Genomic DNA, 22,555 nt, shown 5'->3' on the forward strand with positions numbered 1-22,555 from the left:
CCTTACTCCCCTCCACATTTACAAACCACAGTGCTGTCGTCTACCAACGGACCTCAAATCAATGCGAGATAAAGGGAAATTTTAATGCAATACAAACAACATACAAAGGTACCTTTCATTTTGAAAAGAAATTATGCAACTTTTTATAAGCTGTACAAATTATAGCATAAAGTTGGGGACAATGGTTTACTTAAGTTAAAAATATTTATTCCAAGCAGATTCCCTATTCTCCATATCAGAAAGAAAATGATACCGGAAACATTTAAGAGACTGGACACTGGTTAGAGCCATTCCTAAATCCGTTATCAGATTAGGGGAAAGAAATTGAGAAAGTTAAAACTGGAAAGAACAAAACCCTCAAAGTCAAAGTGATCCTTAACATTTCAGACTTTAATTAAGCACATAAAACTGTACTACTTAATATATTTCTCCATGAACTTCTTGTGAAACTCAGATCGCAGTGTGTCGTTTACAAATCTTTTGTCTTTCTTCTGATCATCTATTCCTTTTGCACAGTTCTTAAAAACGACGTCATCATCCCACCTAAAGGGGAGAAAAGAAAATAAATCCCTTACAACTGCATCAGGAGACAAGAAAACCGCGGAGGCTGGAAAGCTGGATCAACACAGACACTCCAACAAGCTGCCACAGACAGCAAATGAACAAGCGTGCCTGTGTGGGGAGGGCACCCATACTCAGAACACACACTACTCCTCTGGTGGAAGAAGACACACATACTGTGCTCAGGGAAAGGTGTGATATTTTTCAGGTCTAAAAGCAAGAGGCAGGACCACAGTCCTGACCCAGACATCACTAGACAGTAAGTGATCTGTTTACTGGTGTTTGTATGGTTTTGTATATACTTATAATCAACTATATCCATCATGCTGATCATACATCATAACGCAACAAAAGCGGGAATGAAAGGAATATAACAACTAATATTCACAGACTGGTCTCTAATAATAATGAAGAAATATCTGCTGAAATGCTCGGAGTAGAACGTGGATGGATTTCAGAAAGCAGTAAACACACCAACCATGGGTTGGTGCTATGGGAGTAGAGTGTATAACTACAGAGCAGCTCTTCCCATAAAAAACCTAAGCCCTTACACATGACAAAGACACGCACAAATACGCAGAAGACACAGTCTACATAATGCGCTTGTGTGTAATGCTGCATGTTCACCAGGAGAAACTACCTGCACAAGGAAAACGCGCACAGACTATGTGCACTAATGCACATGAGAAGCTGAGCAGCTTAGTGTAATTGGGATGTTTGCTCCTGCATCCACAAAGGGAAGAATAAGCCAGATTGCTTCATATTTAATATACAATTGATAGTGTTTTTCCTCTTAACTCATTCCTGAAGAGTTTTGGCCCCCGTGTTGCTAAGAAACAGTGCACGGTCCCCTAGCACTCACAGCAGTATTCAGTATCCCTAGACCAACACTAATGTCAGTATCCTGGCTGTACTCCTCTCTGGCTAAGCTTAACCTAGGATTTAAATTCAAATACTATTATTAAGGATTTACTATGAACTTCTACTGCGCACCACTCCAGGTACCAAAACAATTCTCACTTCCTTCTGCCCATGCTGACAACTGCCAGATGCATTACTACCAACCTGAGCCAACTGTAGAAACACACAGGATAGATGGATTTAGAGAAGTACAGACCACTCCAGATCTATGATGCCCGAAATAAGTTTCCTTTCTCATGCTCGGCATAAGCCACACTCCTCCTCATTCCTGTCTTGCAACTGCAGGCCAAATGCTTGAAGCCTGGTCTCTGATAAACAGCTAGTTGCCAGCAAACCTGCCCTTGACTGTACTGTTGTCAAGAATCTGTTAAAGTTTAGCTTTATGTCACCACACTTTCACTGTGATCAAGTAAAGAAGCCAACGCGTTTAGAAAAAAGCAGCTATCACTATGACTTTAAAAGGACCACGGTGCTGGGATGAGAAGTGAGCTCGGAAGATGGAGCTCAGTGCATGAACAGAAGGAACATTGTGATAGCAGCGGGGGAGGGAGAAGGAAGGAAGGAAAGGCAACAGGACTCCTCATCCCAACACAGAACATATCCTCCTCCCACACCATAGCTCCTGCAAGTGCTCACTCTACTTCCCTATGCATCCTCATCTGTATCACATCATACACCCTTCAGCTCTCTAGTGCCCTCCTGCACACAGTACAGAGGGCATTCACGAGCCTGCCTCTAAGCTTGACCTTGGCCAGCACTGGACCTGCCTCATCTCTCACCATCACTGCCTACAGCACTGGACCTGCCTCATCCCTCACCATCACTGCCTACAGCACTGGACCTGCCTCATCCCTCACCATCACTGCCTACAGCACTGGACCTGCCTCATCCCTCACCATCACTGCCTACAGCATTGGACCTGCCTCATCCCTCACCATCACTGCCTACAGCATTGGACCTGCCTCATCCCTCACCATCACTGTGCCTACAGTGCACAACTAACTTGACTTCCACCCAGTACAAGTTCCTGCAGGACAAGTCCCAATAATCTGGAGCATCGAGTCTAAACTTTCAATTTCACTGTTTGGTGACCTCTTACAGGGAATAGGAGTTCAGAAAGCCTATGTCTTTCCACTTATGACCCGGATGTATACCTGTGAAGATTCACAATTGCATGATCTGGATATATCTTACAATATCAACCAAGAATATGGCTGTGACAAGCCCCCTGAATCTTAGAATTGTACTGGGAGGGGTGGTCTTGAGGACCCTTCCACTCCCATCTCACATACAGGCTTTATAGCTAAGGTCAAAGCAAAGACTTATTATGTATGCATTAAAAAGATGCCACCCTGTCCCCTTTCCTTCTTCCATTATTCTAAAATCTGACTGAGGTTAGAAATAGGAAGTGGGGGTCTCAGAAGCCTTATATAACACAAATCATGGACCATACATGTAGCTCAACTCATTATCTCCCCCCACCCCCATCCCCCATGGTTTTTTTAAGACGGAGTTTGTGCAGCCCTGGATGTTCCGGAACTCACTCTGTAGACCAAGCTAGCTAGCCTCAAATTCACAGAAATCTGCCTCCCTCTGCCTCCTGTTTGGATTAAACGCATGCGTCCCAACCACCTGGCTAACCCACTACTTTTAGTACCTTCTTTTAACCTTGAAGTTGGCCTGAGGCTGGGACGGGCCAGTGAGATTAAGGAGAGGGTTTCCACTCAGAATATTTTCCATGCGAATTCTCTCTTCTTCTGCTTTTTGTTCTTGTTCCTGCCAATGATGGAGGAAGACACAGTTACTAACTCCAGGTCAGCTGTCTTAGGTTAGTTCACAGATGAACATCTGTCAGACCATACAGGGAGAGAAGACAGTTTTCTTTCTCCTTCCTTCCTGTCTCTTTTTGGAGACAGGTTATCCATCCTGTAGCCCAAGCTGATCTGGAACTTGCTAGGTAGAGAAGGACGACCTTGACCTTGTGATCCACCTCCTGAGTGCAGGACAGGTGTACACACCCATGCCCAGCTTCTTGGTGTTAGGAATGGGACCCAGGGCTTGGTACATGGTAGGAAAGTACTTTACCAACTGACTCACTCCTCTTTGATTCTTGATAAACACCAGAAAAATCTTATTTATAAAAAGTAAATACTATGCAATTTTTATTATAAATATCTCAATCTTGCCAACAGTCATTAGTCTCTCTAACTTATGAGAAACTGAGATGCAGATGTAAATGTTTTATTTAGTTACATTCAGACTAAGTTTAAGAGAATATTAATATTTATAATTTAAGAACATACTATCAAAAAACAGTTTAGCAAGGCTATCACCTCCCTTTATAAAGCGCTACAGACAATATACTTAATGTTAATTTAAGTTTGAATTTAATTTTACATTATTAACAGTATAAGCTTTCATCTCTAGAACTGATTATTGAGGAGTAATTCCTAAGACAAGACAAAGTATCATGCAAAACATAACATGTACATCTACTAGTTTACATAAAACACCTTTTGTTCTTATGCTTTACTGTTAGTGATCTATTATACCTTTATATATTTTCTTGTTACAACTATTTTTTAGAAAGCATTTACATATTTATTTAACGTGCATGCATGTATATGGGCACCATAATGCAATGGTGGTCAGGAGAAAACTTGCAGGAATCTGTTTTCTCAGCACGTGGGTTCCTGCTGAGCCATCTCACCCACGCTCCATTTTGTTTTAAAGACACAAGCTTTCATTACTTGCTGAGTTTGGTCTTCAACTTGTGATTTTCCTACCTTAGCCACTTGAGTGTTGGGACTACAGGTATGAGCCACCATATCTAGATTATTTTTCTCACTTTTATTTTAGCATTATTTTCTTCAGATTCAGATCACCCTATTTTAAGAAACAGAAATGCAAATTTTCTAAAATTCTTACCTGTAACTTTCGTAGCTATCTGTTAAGATAACTTAAACTACTCTGCTGTGCTTTGGGGACAGAACCAGACGACCTAACAGGTAAGAAGAAGACTCTCCAAGTCACTCTAGTGAACCTAGTGCTCCACACAGCTTCCTGGTACTCCACTTTAATATGCAAATGTGAACGACAGGTTTCACTTGTACCAGGAAGTAACTGGCAGGTGAGCGAATGTCACTAGTGGGGAAAATCTTTTAGGTCACCGCAGAAACCTTAAAGTCAAGATTTATTACAATGAAGACCAGAAAGCTTTCTAAAAGCCACATGCTTATTGGGGTGGGGAGGGAACCACTGAGATGACTCAGCAGTGAAGGCGCTTGTCACAAGCCTGGCAACCTGAGCTCAACCCTCAGTTCCCCATCAGGGAATGAGAAACCTGACGCTTGAAAGTTATTCTCAAATCTAGCAAAATAAATCACAGATAAAAACAGATGTTTTCTAAAGATGTCACAAAACCAGGAGTAAGCATACAACGTACACAAACTTACAGTTAACACAGAGCACTGGGAACAAAAGGCAACCCCTTCCCTACTTTGTGGCCTAATGGTCAGACAGCCTGTGCATCAAATCCACACTCCCTCCCCTGGGCTTGAGGTTAGATTTTTGGGAACATGGGCACCTTATTTATAGGCATTGTGACCACATCTGGGCTGTGATCGCAATAGAGCCGCTGTGGCACAGCCGGGTGACCAGCCACACGAGGATGCTAACATTACTATTCCTAACAGCAGCAACATTACAGTTATGAAGTAACAATGAAATAATGTAATGGTTGGGGTCACTGTAACATGAGGAACTGTAGTAAAGGGTGGCAGCATTAGGAAGGTTGGGAACAAGTGATTCAGACAATCTTACATCTAATTAGAAGACTAAAGCACCCTTGTTTGTTAAAAGTTGAACATTACTCATTTGTAAACCATCTGAAAGGAGCTGTCAACATAATTAGGGACCTAGAATGTCATTTTAGAAAGACAGATCCATAGGTGTTACAATATTTAGACCCGCTGCTCTCTAATAAACGACAGCAGCAGAGTTTAAAGGTTCTGGTTTAGGACGTGGACGGAGAAACTGAGAGTCAAGCACTACCTTCCTGGCCTGCTCCTCAGCTCTTTCCTTCTTGATTTTCTCCAGCTCTGCCAGAAGAGCCGCAGTGTCATCATCATCGCTCTCCTCTTCAAAATCCTCATCGTCCTCCTGTGACAAAGCAAGGCCCGGGACACATCATTCACCTTCTCACAGAAAGCGGACGCACCGAAATATCATAGTAAAACCAACAACCAATAAAACAGAGATAAAACCTGACAAAAAATTATAAATACTAACTAAAATGGCAACCTTTGATAAAATACCTTTCATATTTAGATGGTCAAAAAGAATTTTTTGGGGGGTGGTGTCAAGACAGGGTTTCTCTGTGCGACAGCTGTCTTGGAACTTGCTTTGTAGACCAGGCTGACCTTAAACTCATAGAGATCTGCATGCCTCTGCCTCCTGAGTGCTAGGATTAAAGGTGTGTGCCACCACCACCAGGCAAAAAAGGATTTTCATATGGAAACATTCCAAAACAAGTAATGCTTCAGAATGAAACACAGTACATTGTACAGTGTCTCACCTTAAAAGAGTTCACGTAGCACAAAATGACTAAGTCAGCATAAGGGTGCTCAAACTCCAAAAGAAAATATTTTGAATGAATAACATAATTTCACTTAATGTAAGGCTTCTTATTTATAAGAATAACTCATAAATTATAATAATATGATTGCTGACATATGTATGCAATTAGATAAGACTTAAGAAAGGTCACTCACATTATGTTCAGTTACATAGAAAATGGCCAAGTGAAGTGGGGAGTTAGGTGTAGTAGACGAAATTTGTAAACCCAGCACTTAGGAGGTTGAAGCATGAGACTGGAAGGCTGTCATTACCAGGCCAGCCTGAGCTACATTTAACATAAAAAGGCTGCAGGGTCCCACTGAATGTTCACGCTCCCTGTTCACTAAGAGGCCCACGGGCATTATGTGTCTGAAAAGGGCATCATATCGACTGGGTAGAAAGGTCAAAGGTGCTGCTCCTAGGGCACTCAGTCTCTGAGAGTCCTGTGCGTTACAGCAAGGCAGCTTAACCTTCGCCACAACTCAATTCAGTCCCAGGTGGGCACACCCTCTCTCACAGACTGCTTTCATGCAACTCTCCAAACTAGACCTGTAGTAAAAGTCTTTGACACAGAATACTTTGGACAATTACTAAGTTTAAAGTCAAGGTCAACAATATATGTCGGTAACATTAGGTAAAAGCAAGCATAGATCACTTCACAATGTCAAAATATTAAAAAAGTTTTCAAGAACTAGGACCAGTGGCAGTGGTCCATTTCCAGCACTTAGGAGGCAAAAACAAACAAACAAACAAACAAAAACACAAAAACCAAACCAAACCAAACAGAACCCCAAAGCACCACCACATACATCCGTGAGAGGGTCATCGGCATCAAGGTTGGCAGCGGGGATCTGGTCTAAGCGGGGCTTCTTGGACACGGAAGAGGAAGTTGTATGTTCTGAAGAAAACAAACATTTAGTTAATGAAACTAGTACTGTATTTTAAAACAAAAAGGATGCACACAAAGCACAGTGACCGCGGGGAATCACCCAGTGATTGGCAAGTAAGCCTTGGATAAATATTTGCTGGTAAACATTAAATGAATTAGTGAGTTATAAGGATCATGGCATCTCAGGAAATTTAGCCAATGTTCACACACACCAGAAACACAAGAAGGGTAACTGACGCTTCTCTCATTACTCTCCGATTACATGAGGTAGCAAATAAAACAGGACAGCTCTAACAGAAGGCCTGGGTTCCAGCTGCTAGAAAGTCCAAGCCAAAGTCTAATGACAGGAACAGAGACGACAGCTTTTTACATACCTCCAGGTCACCATTTCTTCTAGTACCAAGCATGAGAAGATGCGACTAGAATGAACCTCATTATCATTGCTAATCATTTTTTTTTTCCTGGTTTTTTGAGACAGGGTTTCTCTGTAGCTTTGGATCCTGTCCCGGAACTAGCTCTGTAGATGAGGCTGGCCTCGAACTCACAGAGATCCGCCTGCCTCTGCCTCCCTAGTGCTGAGATTGAAGGCGTGCGCCACCACTGCCTGGCTCTCATCTCTAATCATGTATCAAAGAGGTACAGTGCACAAAACTGTTATTTCCAATTACCAAGATACAACAAACCATTTCCACCACACAATTTTGAAAACAACACTTGTGACAGGGTAGGTACCTCGGGTCGGACGGTCCCTATTTTTTTCCCTAGCAGCAGCTCTCTCTCTCTCCTCCAATTCTCTCCTAAAGTCACGGTTGCGAACCTCTTCAGGAGCATCTTGTGTAGTTTGTCTTAAGTGGAAAGAGAACTGGGTTAAAAATGGTATTCTCACTTGTCAAGGAAAAGAATCTATATGGCCACAGCAATTTAAGACAACTCAGAATGCAACTGTGTCTCAAGCACAAAATGGAAGAGGACTAGATAATATTTTAATCTGAAGGTTATTTGGAGACACTTGTGATGTTGTCAGTACCAACAAAAGAACAAACTGAAGCACACATTTCCCGACAATATGGCTGGAGACTACTTGAAATGTAAACCATTGATCAGCTCAGGGGCAGTCACAGAACACACCCATATTCAGTACAGCCCAGTCTTCTGAGGGGCTCGTCATGAATGATCACTTCATCTGCTAACACTTGAAAACTACACTGCATAATTTTATTGCAAACTTCTTTGAATTCCATTTCTTTAAAGATAGGTAATTTAAATACAATAATCTAGACGTAATCATAAGTCATTCCGTGAACAAGATAAATGTTATTACCTGTATTTTATCTTTGTATGGGAGGGAAGGTCTCTGCTTGAATATTGCTTTGAGAGCTGGCTCAAATCCCCTTCTCCTTTTCCTCTTCCACCTCTGGCAGGTTCAAAAGTCGGTCTGGCTGCTGTTGTCATCTTTTATTCTCTGACAAAAGGGAGTTTATGTTATATTCTGTAGAACTCTCGTTTTAGAGATCATTCATAAATTACTATCCTTGAGAAAAATCTCAAAACTCTCCCCAAAATTGCTTAAGCAGTTTGCTTCAACACAAATCACTACAAATGCAGAATTAGGAAACTCGAATTCTAACTAGTCACGTTCTGCCAGGCAGCTGTTATTCAGTATAAACAACTCCTGTGAGATCTGAGTTTGTTTCTGTTCTAGCTGGGTAGCCTTGGGCAAGGCTCCTACCTTGCTTCTGTCATCTCAGGAATGCTGACATTTCTATAGTATCATTATGAGAATTCTGACACACGGCAGATCTTGTACAATAGTGTCATGTGGCTTTTAAAATAAACGACTTAAAAATTGCTGTTTTCCTACTAGAACTAGGTTCTTGAGGTTTTGTAGTTGTTTGTTTTGAGATGGGATCTCACTATGTAGCTCTGGCTGACCTGGAACTAACTATGTACAACAGGCTGCTCGAGAACCCTCCAGAGATCTACCCAACTCTGCCTCAGGAGTGCTGGAATTAAAGGTGTGTACCACCAAGTCTAGCCAAGATTTGCATTGTGAGAAGGCCCGAAAAATAGCAAATAGACCAAAAGAAAGAAAATCCAAAACAAAACACCATAATTCCTTTAAAGTCACTGATAAACTTGAGTGTCTTACAGTTTGTTTAAAACTCAATGACATTTACATAGGTAACACTACCCAACAATGCTGCTGATCCAATTTTCTTCTACAACAGTTGGTACGCTGGTACGCTGTAACTTAAGCAATGCTCAGAAAATCGAGAAACACCAAGAACCCATCCTGAACTGGGTGTGATGCGTACTCCTGTGATCCCAGGAGCTTAGGAGGTGAAAACAGGAGAATCAGGAGTTCGAAGTTAGTCTAGGCTACATGAGACTGCGTCGCTGCAGCAGCAAGAGAATCCTGTGGCACTTTCAGTTTTGAGCTGTCAACTAAAAATTCCAGCCTAACCTCGGGGTTACTGGGCCTCCGTGAGCTAAGGCAGCACGCTCAGAAAGCCCCGTCCCGCCCTCCGGCCGGTGACCGCTCTGGGCTCGGCCGCAGCTCCCGCCCGCCACCCAGGCACCGCGGGCGGCACCGCGGCCGTCGTCACGGCGATCCCGGCTTGCCGGCGCACAAGGACCACAGACCTCCCTGCCCCAGCGGCTTACCTTGGCGGGGACCGACGCAGCACCCTCCGATGTTCACCCACGAACCATTGCAACTCCAGGCTCCCAGAAACCTCCGCGCCGGAGACGCCAGCCCAAGACCGGAAGCAGAATGCGAGGCTTCCGGCTCTACGCCTGGGGCTCAGTAAGACCCGGAAGCAAAATCTTGGCGCCTCCAACGGCTGCGTCGGAAGCTCGCACTCCACATCCGGAAGCAAATGTCGAGTGTTTTTAACCGTTTATCAAAGGCTGAGGCCCCGACCAATCTGCGGAGACCCGGGAGGAGGTTTGTGTGACGTCGTTGAGGGGCGGAGCCAAGGCGGCTCAGGGGGCGGGCGTTTGAAAGCTGCGCTTCGGAGCCGGACGTAAAAGTCCTGTTGTGTCTTTGAGAGCCAATTACTTAATCTCTCTCGCGTCTTTTCCTTTCCCGACCCCCTCCCAGACTCCTTCGCCGCGGTGCTGCAAGGATGGAAGGCGCCGGGGATCGGTCCACGTCTCGCAGGCGTGAGAGCTGAGGAGAGCGCGCCAGCTGGCCCAACGGCTCCTGCCTCAGTAGACCCCGCAGCCTAGGGACTAGAGTTGTCACTTAAGTGGACATGAAGAAGGCGCAAATAAGTACGGGGGCAGCCACGAGCTTTCCAAAGGTACCTCCCTGCGAAACCATTAGCCTTGGAGGCAGGCTTACAGTCGCACTGCTTGTTAAGATAAAGATGATAGATAGATAGATAGACAGACAGACAGACAGACAGATAGATAGATAGATAGATAGATAGGCAGGGGTTATAGTCTCATTGCTTGTTAAGATAAAGATGATAGGTAGGTAGGTAGATAGATAAATAGGCAGGGCTTATAGTCGCATTGTTTGTTTAGATAGATAGATAGATAGATAGATAGATGATAGATAGGCAGGAGTTATAGTTGCATTGCTTGTTAAGATAAAAATGATAGATAGGGGTTATAGTCGCATTGCTTGTTAAATATGTGTATATATATATATGTAGAGAGAGAGAGAGAGAGAGAGAGAGAGAGAGAGAGAGAGATGCATTAATTGGTGTACTGTAACGGGACATGCCATGAGCGTTGACGACAGTGAGCATTTAGAGAACAGTGGGCCTAATAGCCAGGAGGAGCGTGAGGTGGAATTAAGATGGCTTCCCAGCGTTGTCTTGGTGTCCCATCATTGAGATCTTGGGAGACGGTAGATGCTCAATAAATAAATTCGGATTCAGTTCTCTAGTTTGTCCCAAGTGGAAGGCTCTCCCCAAACTGGACATTTCGGTGCCCTCCAATCTTTCCTTTGGAACTTTTAAATAAAGAAATAGAATTGGACAAGACAGCCTCCCCCCTCCCCTGTGAAGCAGTCGGTGAAAGGCTTCTTTTTTCTTAGAGAAGCCATATACCTCCCTCAGCCTCACACAGCATAAGGACACTGCATCATATTAGCGGCTCAAACCTGAAGTTCAACATCCACTTCCTTGACTCTTTACATCCTGCCCACTTGTCATTCTTATCCAGTAGTGTGAAAATTATCCTGACGTTCATTTCCCTGTAGCCACGCTCATTCAGGCCACTGTCATTTTCCTCTTGGATTGTAATTACCTCCAAGTGAACTTTCCTGTGGTTTTGCACAGAACGATCGTGTTTTGGGCACTTAGGATAAAACAGCCACTTATCTTTACTTGATGCTTTGAGCAGGTCTATCTCCTGCCTACCTTCCTGGCTTCAGACAGTCATGGGTACACTACTCTCTAGATACACTCAACTGGACATTTCTGTTTCTCAGAGCAAGGCAGGGTCCCAGTGTTTATTTTGAGTTTTGAGGTAAGGTCTTGCTATGTAGGCCAGGCTGACTTTGAACCTAAGTTCTATGTGTTCTGCACTGACTGTCCTCCTGCCTCAGCCTCCTGAGTTCAGGTCTGCATCCTTGTGTTTGTTAAAATCTTGCACTGTGTTCTTCACCTCTGCCCCATGACAGCTGTAATGCCATTTTTCCAGGTCTTTGCTGACCGCTGCTTTCTCAGCGGGGTTTCCCTTGGCATGCATACTGTGCCCCCACTCCTCCCATGCATAAATTTATAGTACCCAGTTCTGTACTTCCGCAATACTGAACACCAGCAGGTTTCCTGTTTGTTTCATTACCTATACACCTTCATCTTTTTGGTCTGAGCCACAATATTGAGACCAATTATATGACTCTTCTGGCTTCAACTCCAGTTCTGCCCACCCTAGCTGTGTACAGTTGGGCAAATTATTTTCCCTTTCATGCCCTCCATCCCTTGTCCGAAAGTAGGGGTCATTCTTTCTCTTGCTATGGTGATTACATAACTGTACAGTGCTTAGAACTGTCTCAGCAAGCAGGCTGGCCAAATCAATATTGTCTGTTACTAATATTGTCTAACAGTATTAGAATCTAAATTTCAGAAAAGCAGGAACCCTGCTTATTCACTGGTGTCCTCAGCATATAGAACATGCGTGGTACATAATAGGTGCTGAGTGAGTACTGGCTGAATGAATGGATGGCATGCATGTTATAAACTAGAGGAATGAAATTTCAATGACAAGATGGTGACAGTTTTTATATTCCAGCTGCCTTTATCAACCTCTCAATAAGTCTATTTAAATTTTGATATTTTAATTAAACATTTGATAATTCCATTATAGTTTATCACAAGAAAAATTAGTTCACAAAATTAAAAGCATTTGATTTAAATAGTCTGGAAGTATTAGTAAGAAAGGTAAATCCAAAAAAAATACTAATTTATAGGTCCTGATACTATGAAAATGATAGCATAAAGCTTTTAAATTCAAGAGTGAAAGCACCTAGGAAAAAGAAATGAAGTTGGAAAGATGTCTGCATGAGCCAGGGTTCTCCAGAAGAACAGCGCTAACAGAGTGAACATAGATGAAAAGGGAGTTTTCTAAGTTGACTTAGTGATGCAATATAGGTATCCACACGGAGTAGCCGTACAGTCCACAAGGCTACATGCAGTCTCAAACAGTTCCACTCTGGTTCTGAATGCCTGAAGCATTCCTTGAGAGCCACTGGTCTTCAGTCCACATTGGAAGACTAGAAGCTGGATTCTGATGTCACAAGCAATGGTAGCAACAGGGAAGCTTAACTGGACAACAGCCTAGAACAGGGAGATAACTGGATACCATGATGGAAGACAAGCAGGCAAAACCCAAGACTTTTCCTTTGGGCCTTCTTTTGTCTGACTACCACTAGAAGGTTCCATCCTACTTCAAATAATATGATCAAGAAAGTCCCTTACAGGTGGCCCTGCCAGCTTATCTCACATTTATCATAAACTTACTAAGCTCTTTCTGTCTGCTCTAGTTTACAGTGTAGCCCAGATTAGCTTAGTAACCTCACAGCAGTTCTCCGCCTCAGCCTCCTCTGTGCTTTTATTTCAAATTGATTACCACAGAACAGTAATCCCCCCCCCTTCTGCCTACAATCATCCTATCCCCTGCTTGCTCACTTTGTTCCTTGGCAATATTTTTCACATTCCCTTCTCCGTCTACATCCTCTTTCTTTAGAGTAGAAGATCCCATGAGTGTGCAGTTCATGTGTGTGTGTCTGAAGGTATGAGGTTCATGTCGGTGTCTTCCTCTATTGCGCTTCACATTTGCTTTTGAAATAGCCTCTCACTAACCTCACGCTGTTGGATTGGTTAGATTGACTAGCCAGAAGCCCAGGAGATCCTCCTGTCTTTGCCTTTCCATCCCTGGGCTGATAGGTGTTTTCTGCCACACCTAGCTTTTGTTGGGAATCAAAACTCAGGTCCTCATACTTGTACAACAAGCACTTTACCAACAGAACCATCTTCCAGGTCCTCTAACAGAAGATCTTTGAATTTGGAAAGATAGGATTCTCTCTAGAAAGATTACTTGCTTGGCTTATCTAACAGGTTACTTTCTCGTGTGTCACTAGAGATGAGGTGATCCTCTCTAGTTCCTGGAACTCAGTCCTGTTCCCAAACCTTAGAGACACATGTCCCATCTCATGTCTTATAGATCACACCAGGTTTATATGCACCTTCATTTTTAATAGAGCAAGGGTAGTGCTTTAGTGTGCCAATATGTTCTATGTAATACTTGTGATTGCAAAATTAACTTTTCATGGAGGAGACAATATATGAATTCCAGCTTCAAAGGTTACAGAAAATGGTCTCCAAAAGGATAAAAGAAACCTCAGAAGGACATTTCAGAGTGTATAGTACCTGCTGTTTAGGAGCACAGTTTGATGAAGGCAGAACATTACATGGCTTTAGAATAAACAATTCAAAAATCACTTTGATCTTAAATTTAAGCTGGGTATGGTGACCCATACCTATGATCCCAGTGATCTGAGACTGAGTCAAGAACCCTGTCTAAACATATTTTTGTCATGAGCTAGGTCTGGATAACACATGTGTTTTAATTTCAGCACCTTGGAAGCAGAGGCTGAAGGATCTTGGAATTTGAGGTCAGTCTGGTCTACATAGTTAGTTCCAGGAAAGACAGGACTACATAAATAAGTTATTAGGAGATGTGAATGAAGTCAGTAACTGAATGTCAGATTAGAAAGTAAGTTTTGTAAAGTCTTTAACATATACTTAGCTCCACTATGACTGATACACATAATGTAAAAAAGAAATACAAACAACTGAATAAAAACTGCAGAAGAGATTTCAGTCACTATAGAAAGTAAAGCTGGAGGGGGCTGGAGAGATGGCTCAGTGGTTAAGAGCATTGCCTGCTCTTTCAAAGGTCCTGAGTTCAATTCCCAGCAACCACATGGTGGCTCACAACCATCTGTAATGATGTCTGGCGCCCTCTTCTGGCCTGCAGACATACACACAGACAGAATATTGTATACATAATAAATAAATATTTAAAAAAAAAAAAAAAAAGAAAGTAAAGCTGGAGAGGTGGTTCTGGGGTTAAGAGCAAGTCCAGTTCCCAGCATCAGTGTCTGGCAGGGCACTCCAGCTCCAGGGCTTTCATCACCTTTTTCTGGCTTCAGTGGACATACACGCACATATGCACACACACACATACACGCACATACTCACACATAGATGTACAAAATTAAAAAATAATAAGATCTTTTTAAAAAGAAAACAAATACTCACTTTTCAATGATAACATTACAATTTTGTGTTCTCAGCAATTTATTAAAAAAATATTTGAATGAGATTGAGAAGAAAAGGACACACAGACAGTAGAGGGACATTGGCTTCCCAATACCCTAAATATTCCTACAGTGGGCTCCAAAGTTTTTTGCTTATGCCTTTCAGCCTTGCATACCTTCTTGCTTAGTCACAGTTACTTCTGCTATAGGGCCTTTTCTTAGTGTCTGTGAAGGGTCTTCCTCACTCAAGTGAGACCAGCCAGCTATGACATCCCAGTTAAGATGGCAGCTGTTCTTTTTTTTATCTAATGTTCTGCACTTTTGTCTCCCATAGTCTGCTCTTCTTTTCTTTATACAGAGCATGTGTGTAGTTTTATGTTGTTAAAATCACTGCTGCTCCATCTCCATGCAGAACATGTAGAATGTAAGTTCCATGAGGTCATGCTCAGTGGTCTAGACCAGCCATTTAAAACAAGGACTAACACTATCGTTTGCCCAGTGAGACTTTTCCAAATGAAGTGAGTGAACAGATGAATGAATAAAGCTTACCAGGAAGAAATCCTGTCTGGTGTAAAAGTTGTTTGTGTCATATGTGTCTGTCTTTTTGTGGCATATGTGACATGAACAATTGGACAGTCTACTAGTGCACCAATCCCTAGAAAAAGGCCACTTCTAATCTGTTAGCCAAGTCTTGATTTCAGGACTTACATGACTCAGAGAAAACAATTCCTTTCAGGAGATAGTCTCTTAATGTAAACTCATGTGATGGTCAGTCTCCTCTATATATACCATCAAAATTCTAGTTAGCCCCCCCAATCCAGTTATAATTGTTATCAAATGCCTCTCCATTTCGACTAGTTGAATCATTCCCCTACATCTAATAAACCCATCATCTATGAATCTGATAGCTCAAAAAAGGTGAAATTTTTTTGTAAGAAAGAAAATTCATGCATGTGACCACCTCCTTATATGTAAGCCAAGGAATAGGGTTTAGGTCTCGTGTTTGTTCAGCAAGCAATCTTACCGAATCAGCTCCCCAGCCTCCAAATATATTTACTAAATGCCCATGAATGAATTTCTAAGTGAAATTCAATCTTGTCAGCCTTGAACTTATGTAGATTTAAATGTTTATATAAACAAATCTTTTCTTTTGTGTTTTTCTTTTGACCTTCCACTTAATGTATGTGGTGTGTAGCTGTGTGGAATTTGACTGTAAAAATGTACTCTATAAATCTAACAGTTATGTTTCTGTTACAGTATCTTTACAAATAAAAGTACTACAGCTATTGTTGCAAGTGTGCAGAGGAGTAGACATGTGCATTTCCTATGAACCACATCCGCAGGGGGAGAGCTCTCCTTGTGGAATCTCATCATGCCTGATACTGTACAGCATCTCAGTTCCATCAGACCTGGCAGTGCGGTAGTGACCTGTCATTGACATCTTGACCGTGTTTCCTTGATGTCTAATTCATGTTTATTATCTACTTTGACTTCTTTGTGAGGGATTCTTCTATTGAATTGTCTTTTCTTTACAGATTTCTGAGTTCTTAACACTTGAGATAGTAACTGCTGCTACTTAGCTGTACATATAACTTCTGACATCTCATTTGGAAATATTTGATACTGACTTTTATAGATGGAAATCTTCCATTTGGGGGAGTTCAAGCAATCTTTTTTTTTTTTTTGGTAAGTGCATGCTATATTTTAGTTGAGAATGATTTTTCTTTGAAATCATATTGATACTCTTTGTGTGTATCTTCTAAAGGCTTCATAGATCTTTCTTAGACAGCCAGGCATTCATTTTGTCTGTAATGTAATAGTGGTATCTTGACATCTAGTTGAACAATTCTTGTTACCTCTTCCTCTCTTCCAAGATCTTTGCTTTTTGTATATTCAGGGGCCAAATGTCAAGTTCTATACACTTGAGGTTTTAACTGGAATAACATTGCATTTGCAAATTTAAAAAGTGGTGTTTATGATGAGTCAGTCTTTAGATTTAGGCACCAAGTATATCTTCTCATTTCTTTAGATCATCTTTGTTTTCTAAAGCATGTTAGTATACTGCTTTTCTGTGTATATTCATATTACTGCTTCAGAAATCTCATAAGCTCTTGCTGGCTTTAGGTGTCATTAATATCTAATGTTATTGTCAATGAGATCATTCTTAAATTTGGATCATTTGTAACTGGTATATGTAAATATAGTTGATTTTTGCATATATCTATTTGAAATTTAGAGAACTTGCCAAATTCTTCTATTAATTCAAGTGGTTTACTCTGAATATTTTTACACACATACCATCTGTCAATATGATAATGTGTTTCTTCTTTTTCAGTCTCTTTCCATTCTGCCTTCTCTTTTCCCTTGCCTTGTGTTGGTTAGAACTTCCAGGACAATGTTGAATAAAGATTCTGATCTCAGGTGTCCCTGTTTTTTTCTTGATCTGCAAGACAAGACTTTTACTACTTTTATGTACAATTTTGCTGAAGGTTTGTAATGATATATTTTATGGGATTTTCTTATTATTTGAGATTGCTGAAAAATAATACATTAAAAATGTCTTATATATTACACCTGATTTTTTTATTATGACATTTTATTATGACATTTTCATATGTGTATATAATGTATTTTGATCATATTCATATATTTTTCCTTCCTACTGATCCCACTTCCTCTTCCCAACTAATCCCTTTTCTACTTTTACATCTACTTATTTCCTTATTTTTGTGATCCAGTGAGTTTCCTTAGGGTTGCTTACAGGAGCATGGGCATCTTTCTGGTGGCTGTTCTTCCTCACCCTGGAAGTCATTAATTACCACAGATCTGCAGAAAAGGGTGGGGTCCTGTTAGTCCTTCCTTCTTTGGCAGGATGTTGACAAGCACAGGCAACCAGAGCTTTTGAGTTCAAGAGTGCAAAGGCCATGTTTATGCCTGAAGATTATTATTCTCCAACACTGCCCCTTCCTTAGGCATTTCTGTTCTCCCTGCTACTTCCACCGTGTTCTCTGAACCTTAAGGGGGTGATAGAGGTGTCCCATTTAGGGCTGAGTGTTGAACATACATTTATTCTCAGCCCTTTGACTAGTCACGAGTCTTTGCAGTTACCGCTGGATGCTTCAGAAAGAAGCTCCTCTGGTGAAAGCCTGACAGCAACACTATAAATGTAAACACCATGTTTAGAATGATGAGTTTTACTAAATACTTCTGCATTTGAGATTTCTTTTTAATATGTTACTATGTGTTCAACAGATTTATTTTAGGTTTTACCTAATCATTTATTTATGGACTAAGCCATCTGGACCACAGTGCACATAGTCTTAGGGTCAGCGAGTTCATACTTTATTTAGGATTTTTGTGTCAGTGTCCAAAAGGAATATTAACTGTTTTCCTTTCTCCTAATGTCCTCAGGATTTGTATCATAATACAAATTAGGAAGCATACTTTCTGTTCTCTGGAAAATTTGCCCAAGATTGGAATAGCATTTTTTAAATGGTTGGTAAAATTCCCCAGTAGAGCTATCTTGAGTTTGGAAGTTTCTTTCTAAGAGTTTGGCTGATACTTCAATTTTTTTGATGGTTATGAATATAGTTAATTTTCTCTTTTCTTGTGTCTGTTAATATTTTTCTAGCAATCTATCCCCTTAATTTGAAAAATGTATTAGTGTAAAATTGTCCATACTCTTGTTTTATTTTGTTTCCTCTTTGTTTTACTTTCACGTCTCTTACAGCCCTGACCTTCATCTTACTAGAGCTTGTGATCTGTGTCTTTTATTTTTCTTCTTCATCATTCTCACTGGAGATTTTTTTCAAGTATATTAAAATTCTCAAAAGCTTGTGTTTCTCTGTACTGTTATTTATTGGTTTTGTATTTCATCAATTCCTGGTATTATTTTTAGTTCTTTAAAAATTTTTTTTGAAAATTTATTTCCAGATAGTTGCCTACGTAGTTCGTATAATTTTCTAGCCTCCTGCCTTAACTATTTAAGATTTTCAAATGTTCTTGAATATTACTTGTTAGCATACCACAGATTTGAAAGGTGGTATTTTTATTCTCATTTATGTAAAATGGATTTCCTCATTTAACTTTTTAGTTCATTCTTTTTAAGGGTTAATTTAAAAATATTTTCAATTTTATGAATTTTGGAATTTCTAGTATTTTTGTCATTAACATCTGACACTTCATTATTTTGTACTTATAGAACATATTCTGAATATTTTTAATTTTTGCCACTTGTAAAAACTTGCAGCCATACTCTATTGTCATTTTTTTAAAGTATTTTTAGTACTTGAAAAATGTATTTTGCAGTTTGGGAAAATACAGTTCTGTGTTTCTGTTGCTTTTTAACTTGATATATCAGTAAGATTCTGGCTTATACTGTCATCTCTGGTTCCCTTTATATTTAAAAGGGTCTTAGATTAGGTGATAAATTATGGGATACAATAGTATTAAAATCTAAAGCAACTCTTACTACAATCTGCAATGAGTATAGAATTTTTAATAAGTCAGGCAACACTTAACATTTTACTAAAGGATGTGTCTAGTTGTCAAGAATTTGGTTTGTGTCAAGTTCCAAGCAAAGGAGGAGAATAACTATGAGCAATAAAAATACTGTAATATATATGAAATATTCTAGACTCAGTGAACAATCAAAACAGAACTAATAAAAATATTTAAGAAGGAAAGTAAAATCAAGAAATAATGAGAAAAGTTTCTATTACACACACACACACACACACACACACACACACACACACACACCAAATCCCAAGGCATCATAGAATGTAAGGTACAGATACATTATCTTTATGCTTAAAATATGATTGCTGTATGTCAAGATTATGTAATAGGCAAGAATGCCCAGTTAAAGAACATGAAGTCTGGCTGCAGTTTGGCTATTTTGGTGTAATCCTAGTTCACATGAATAGGAATTTACTCTGGAAAGAATGCTCAAGTGTAACTATGAATGGAGTCAAATTCTACAAAGGGGATGAGTATGGGAGGTGAGATAGTTGCATGCCAACTATCAGTGTAGAGTGGTATAGAAGTTAAAACAGGGTAGTCACATAGGTATGTACAAATAAAGGAGTGGGTGGAAAGTTTAGAAATGGTACCTATAAGAACAAAGCAAAATAAAATATTACAACCAAAAATGCAGATTTGTTTCCCTAAACACAGTGTTTTACTGTGGATGGGGGAAGAAGAAAGGAAAAGAAAGTTTCAGCACAAAAATGGACATGTAGACCAGTGGATCCAGGAAAGAAACAACAAAAACCTTTGACATAAATCCATACTGCTAAGCCCCCTGATTTTTTGACTAAAGTGCTGAACTAGTCATTGGAGAAAAGACAGTATCTTCAGCAAAGTGTTGGGAAAACTGGTTTCCATATGCAGAAGAGTGAAATAAACCCTTCTCTCATCATCCATAGAATTCAGCTGTAAGAGGATTTCAATGCATAGTGTAAGACCCCAGACTCTAAGAAGACTAGAAAAAATAAGTAATAATAGGTAATGAGTTTCTGAATAGGAAACAGTAGCTCAGGAAATAGAGGCAATTAGCAGCAAATGGGACTTGAGAAACTGAAAGGGTTCTCTACAGCAAAATTAGTGAACAGCATACAGAATGGGAGAAAATTTTTTTGCCAGAGCACACAACAGAAGTACTTGGTCATCTGGGAAATGCAAATTAAGGCCACTCAGATTCCATCTTACCCCTGTCACGCTAGATCAAGAAAATGACAGATGCTGGCGAGCATTTGGAGAAAGAGGGGCCTAATTCACCATCGATGGGAGGACAAACTGATACAGTTACTATGGAAATCAGCATGATTTTCCCCTCAGAAACATAAAAATAGAGCTTCCACATGACAGCTGTCCATCTCTAGACACCAAAAAGATAGAATATCCTACTGAAAAGATAATTGCTCACCTTGTTCATGGCTGCTAGAAAAAGGAATTGCTAGGAAAACAAATCAGTCTACATGTTCATCAATAGAGGAATTAATAAGAATGCGGGACATATGCACAATGGGATTTCAACCATAAAGAAAAATGGAGTTAAGTAATCGGCAGGAAAATAGTTAGAACTGAAAAATAATAAGTGAAGTGTCCTGGGTTCAGAAAGGCAAACACTATATGTCCTCATTTGTGGATATTAGCTTCAGGTTTTTTATTTCTGTATATCTACATAGGAGCCGAAGAACAGAGACATCAGAAAACTAGAAAGAAGCCCATGAGAGAAGCAACAATTTCTTACAGCGGAAAAGTGCTTTTTAATGAAATCTCAGTCATTTATGCTATATTTAAAATCTCAAAGTTACAATTAATTGTATTAGCATCTGACCATGTAGAGAGAATTTCAGATTCTGGATTATCTTCTATTGGCTATTGCTGTCCAAATTTACTTCCAGCTATATTTTCTTTTCTGATTGTCATTGGGAAAAATAAATAAATAAAAAGGTACACTTGTGGTCTCAAGAAGACAGAACTCTTAAACAAGACATAAAAGGGAGTAATTAATAATGGAAAAAATTTAATTGCATTTTTTTTTAAAAATATGTGTGGCTTATAATTTAAATGGAGTTTGTGGTTTAGAAGTAAGATGTTTGCTACTGGACAACCGATTTAAAAAATCTGTCATAATTCACAGAAATGAAACTTGGGAAATATTAGTAAGTCAACAATAAGGTGAATCACTCAAATTATCAACAATCCAAGAAGCTGCCTAGCAAGTGCACCTGGAGGAAAGGAGAAAGCAAAATGACCTGTTCTGTTGGTGTGTTGTTAGGATGGCTGTAGTGGCGTAAGCGAATGCAGACAGATTGTCAAAATATAGACAGCTTTAATGGAGGAATAGACTTACAGAACCACCGTTCCCGCGGAGACCAGGAAAGCAGAAGCGACTGCTGGGAGCACGCTCGGCAAATTTATAGGCAAACTTTAGCCTGAGGAGAACACGCCCCCTAGGGGGTGGGACTTATCCCTACATCTCCCCTTTTTGTCTAAATAAGACAGAACTAAACCAAATACAACTATATACAATAATAACAAATAATAAATATAACAAACAATATTGAGAATCAAAAGTTTTGCTAAACATTCTATCTCAAGGAGTCTAAATAATGTAGAGAGTAACTACAATTATATAATCTTCAACTCCATCAAAGATCCGAGAAGGCAATAAATATTACTTAACAAACGATCCAAATGTGTAACAATTGACAAAGACAACTGACTACCTGAGCAATCACCCAAAGTCTCGTTTGCAATGTTGAGTCAACCAACTTTGGCTAAGGCCTAACATAACTGACATACCATTATTAAAGGCAAGGAACTTTTCAAAACTATCTTACCCTGTCTTGGCAGGATATGACAGTCCTGTTGTATCCATTGATGCACGCTCTGTATCTTTGTCAGTGGTTGAGGTATGGGCTTTTCTTAACCCAAAGGCCAGTTCTGCCAAGAAGACAAGCTCCCAGTGGAGTGTCTTTGGTGCTCAACGTTCTCTCGGGAATAGAGCGGTGTTGCCAGGAGCAATTGTGTCTCACTATCACGAAACTCTGAGTTATATTAAAGGCCATATTCTACAGCTCTCCAAAGAGGTTGAAGATTATCTATCTATACTGAGTATAATCTCTATATATCTAAAGAACCTGATTAGTCTAATTACAAATGACAAACTTAGATGACTATTAATCTATATAATTCTCAATATCTATCTAACTTAAAGACTAAAACAATAAACAACTGTGCAATATATGAAGACAATGATCTTCATCTGTAAACAATGT

At 40.1% G+C, this 22,555-nt stretch overlaps 1 protein-coding gene across 1 annotated transcript; it reads right to left on the minus strand.

The window, feature by feature from the left end:
• Nucleotides 1-372: 372 nt before the first annotated feature.
• Cwc15 (CWC15 spliceosome associated protein homolog) lies at nt 373-9,806 on the minus strand. Its single transcript, XM_050120613.1, has 7 exons — nt 9,653-9,806; nt 8,310-8,450; nt 7,721-7,833; nt 6,909-6,997; nt 5,536-5,643; nt 3,140-3,258; nt 373-543 (listed from the first exon to the last, which is right to left on the minus strand). Exons 2-7 carry the CDS (start codon nt 8,438-8,440, stop codon nt 414-416), a joined length of 690 nt encoding a protein of 229 aa, XP_049976570.1. The 5' UTR covers nt 8,441-8,450; nt 9,653-9,806; the 3' UTR covers nt 373-413.
• Nucleotides 9,807-22,555: the final 12,749 nt, after the last annotated feature.

The sequence above is a fragment of the Alexandromys fortis genome, unplaced genomic scaffold, assembly GCF_014885135.2.
Source record: "Alexandromys fortis isolate MF-2015 unplaced genomic scaffold, M_Fortis_MF-2015_v1.1 scaffold_171, whole genome shotgun sequence".
In the NCBI taxonomy this organism is placed as follows: domain Eukaryota; kingdom Metazoa; phylum Chordata; class Mammalia; order Rodentia; family Cricetidae; genus Alexandromys; species Alexandromys fortis.